The sequence below is a fragment of the Pleurodeles waltl genome, chromosome 4_1 (assembly GCF_031143425.1).
Source record: "Pleurodeles waltl isolate 20211129_DDA chromosome 4_1, aPleWal1.hap1.20221129, whole genome shotgun sequence".
NCBI lineage: Eukaryota > Metazoa > Chordata > Amphibia > Caudata > Salamandridae > Pleurodeles > Pleurodeles waltl.
In genome coordinates, this window is record NC_090442.1 from 90,000,782 (window position 1) to 90,004,016 (window position 3,235).

At 41.8% G+C, this 3,235-nt stretch overlaps 1 protein-coding gene across 1 annotated transcript; it reads right to left on the reverse strand.

Annotated features, from left to right (window-relative positions):
- Positions 1 to 390: 390 nt before the first annotated feature.
- Positions 391 to 1,597, reverse strand: LOC138288432 (olfactory receptor 5M5-like). Its single transcript, XM_069229981.1, has one exon. It carries the CDS (start codon positions 1,580 to 1,582, stop codon positions 647 to 649), a length of 936 nt encoding a protein of 311 aa, XP_069086082.1. The 5' UTR covers positions 1,583 to 1,597; the 3' UTR covers positions 391 to 646.
- Between the last annotated feature and the right edge of the window lie 1,638 nt (positions 1,598 to 3,235).

Sequence of the window (3,235 nt, forward strand, 5' to 3'; positions counted from 1 at the left end):
AAAGAAGAAGAAAGCAGCCGATTTGTGATAAAAAATCAGGGAAGTGGAATGTTCAAGTAGGTAGGAAAGTTGAAACTGAGAATATGAAGGACTACTTTAACCAGCAGATGTGACAATTGGCAAACTATATTTGCCATATTTGAATGGTTCTGTTGTTCTGTACATTCATAGCATGTTACAGAAAAATATATTACACACAAATGTTTAATAAAATTTTACTAGTTTTTGAATAAATGATGCATTGATATCAGGTATCAGAGGTCAGTACATGTGGACAATGAATTAAGTTTTATTCAAAGAGTTTCTTAGAGCCGTCAATAGTGCTGTATAGAATGTGCTGACATTCTCAGGGAAAAACTGTTCCTCAGCCTACTCTAAGCATTTAGTAAATTGGTTTATTAGGAGCTAATTTAGCAATAAAAGCTTGCCTGTGAGATAAGACCAGCCAGTCAAGCTCTTCTGTTAAGTATCATCAGGGAAAGACATCACTACCTAACTGGGAAAGCCCAACCTCTTGCTTTAAACATAACTTTGTATATAGTGACTACATTAGGTGACCTATTTACACTACACCTCCTGCTACCAGACACAAATGCTTGCTACAGCCAAGTTACATTCTCTAAAAGCTAGTTAAGGTTAGTATTTGTCAGTGGTGTCTTATATTCTGATACAATGTATGCAAAGTTGCTTTCATCTCTTGGTTTCTCAGGCTGTAGATTAGGGGGTTCAGAGCAGGAATTACCACAGTGGAGACAACAGCTACTACTTTGTCCTGCTCTTCTGAAGAACTTGAGTTAGGCCGCAGTTCCATGAACAGGACAGTGCCATAGAAGAGGAAGACACAGGTGAAGTGGGAGATGCAGGTGGAGGTGGCTCTCCATCTCTTGGCTGTGGTGCGAATCCTTAAGATTGCAAGGATGATGAAGGCATAGGAGATGAGGACAACAATCAGTGAACTTAGCACAACTAACGAAGCAAAAACAAAACGCACTAAATCGTTGATGAAGATGTCAGTGCAGGACAGCTTCAGCAGCACAGGGTAATCACAAACAAAGTGGTTCATAACATCAGGGCCACAAAAAGTCAGGCGATGCAAGCAACCTGCATGAATCAGAGAGTACAGAAACCCCCCTATGTATGACCCTGCAACCAACTGCATGCAGAGATGGTTTGTCATGGTGACTGTATACAGCAGTGGGTTACAAACTGCCACATAGCGGTCAAAGGCCATCGCTGCCAGGAGGATGAATTCAGTACAGCCAATAGCAGCAAAAAAGTATAGCTGAGTTATACAGCCATAAAGAGAAATGGTCTTCTTCTTAGACAGTAGATCAACCAGCATCTTGGGGGAGATAACAGAGGAGTACATAAGATCCAGGCATGAAAGCTGGCTGAGAAAGAAATACATGGGTGTCTGAAGGTGAGTGTTGTAACCAACGATAACCAAGATGCTGACATTACCCAGAAGAGTGAAAATATAGACTGGCAGCAGTAATAGAAATAGCAGGATTTGCAGGTCGGGGTCACTGGTGAGACCCAACATGATAAATTCCGTGACAGTGCTTTGATTGCCCGGTCTCATGTCTCCAATCAGTGGCATCTACCTGAGAAAGAATCAACAAAGAAATGATTTCTTAATTATATTCAAATAACTTTTAAAGACACTCAGCAGATATCAAATATTCTAACAAACAATGATGTCACTGGATGCTACTACATGTTCCCCTACGTGAAAAACATAAACACATGATTGTGTGTAGTTGCTAAACTTTAGTAGGGACAAAAGAGAATACATGTGTATTCTTGGCTGCAAAGAGAGCATACTACAAAACCCATATTCCAAAGTATGTTCATACTACTTCAAACTGTGTTCTATTCTGCCAACCCGTGTTCCTCTAACCAATTTTCAACAACATGCATGAGTGTCAGGACTTTGAGAAGAGACAAATACACTCTCTTTTTGTAAGTTAAGGCAATCTAGGGTCAAATAGTCCCTACCTAGCCTTCCTCATTTAGGTTTTGGCTCATATAGGGACATTAACCATTGTCTCACTCCTGCAGGAGTACAGACTATGGCAATGTCTAAGTTATAAGTGCCAGGGCCCACAGTGTTTCTGACAAATCCATTGCCGTGCTGCTGAATGTCTGGGTTGTTGAATATCAAGTCTTCCCAGTATCAATTAAACCAAAGCCTCCTTTATCCACCACTATACACTGCCTTCCCCTTTTCAACTCAGATGACTAACTATACACAGGAAAGATCGAGGATGTTTGATAATGGCTATGTCAGATATGTTCCCCTCACATGTAATGAAATGTTGGATACCACTTCATGGTCACTTGTGTGTATACTACCCCTGGGTCAGGCATTTGAACATGCGCGGTAGGCACATTGTTTGTGACACAGATTCTCAAATCCAATCCTAAAATTGCTATGTACACCACAGTTTGAGTCATGTAAATGACTTGTGTTTCTCCTGTGGCTGTGGAGGACCAGGAGACCATGCTGCATGTGTTCACATATTTCCAGTGGTTCATTGCACAAAGGTGTCCAATTCAAGTATGTGGCCATGTGTACCCTGTGTCAGTATTGGCCTCCATGTTGTCACAGTTAAGTGTAGGTCTAGTCATGAGTCTGTGGAGCCAACCCTTGAAATAACAAAGTATCTTAAAAAGCAGATTTGCCCAAAGGCCAAGAATCAACTAACAACACACATGGGGATAGTCCAGCTATGGCACGGCAGAACTTTTAGAAGGCTGACGACAGAGCAACCTTGGTGTGCTCAAATACGTTATGGATCAGTAATAGGAAACAGGCAGGTTTCATCACAGCATTTGTACACAGGGTGGGCTCTAACATTCCCACTGCAACAGGGAACATCAGTGCCTCTGTGCTGATTAATCTCACAGCTAGTCACCACGCAAGCCCCATCAAAAGGTGGCGGCAGAAGTGAATCTGTGTCTGGACCATCAGGGCACAAACATGTTGTGTCCTTGCATACACATTAGCAACCCTTGTTTGTTGTGCTGGTGGCATAGTACCAAATCCAGGCATACAGCCATAGCACACTGTCACTGTTTGACACTAATGAATACATGCAAAACCAGATAAGGGATGGGGGCTGGATTAGGCCATTTGAATACATGTCCCAGAACAGAATACGGTTAGTAAACAGATTAAACTATACTATACATTTGAGGATTCATAGTAGGCCTACCAGACACAATACCCCAG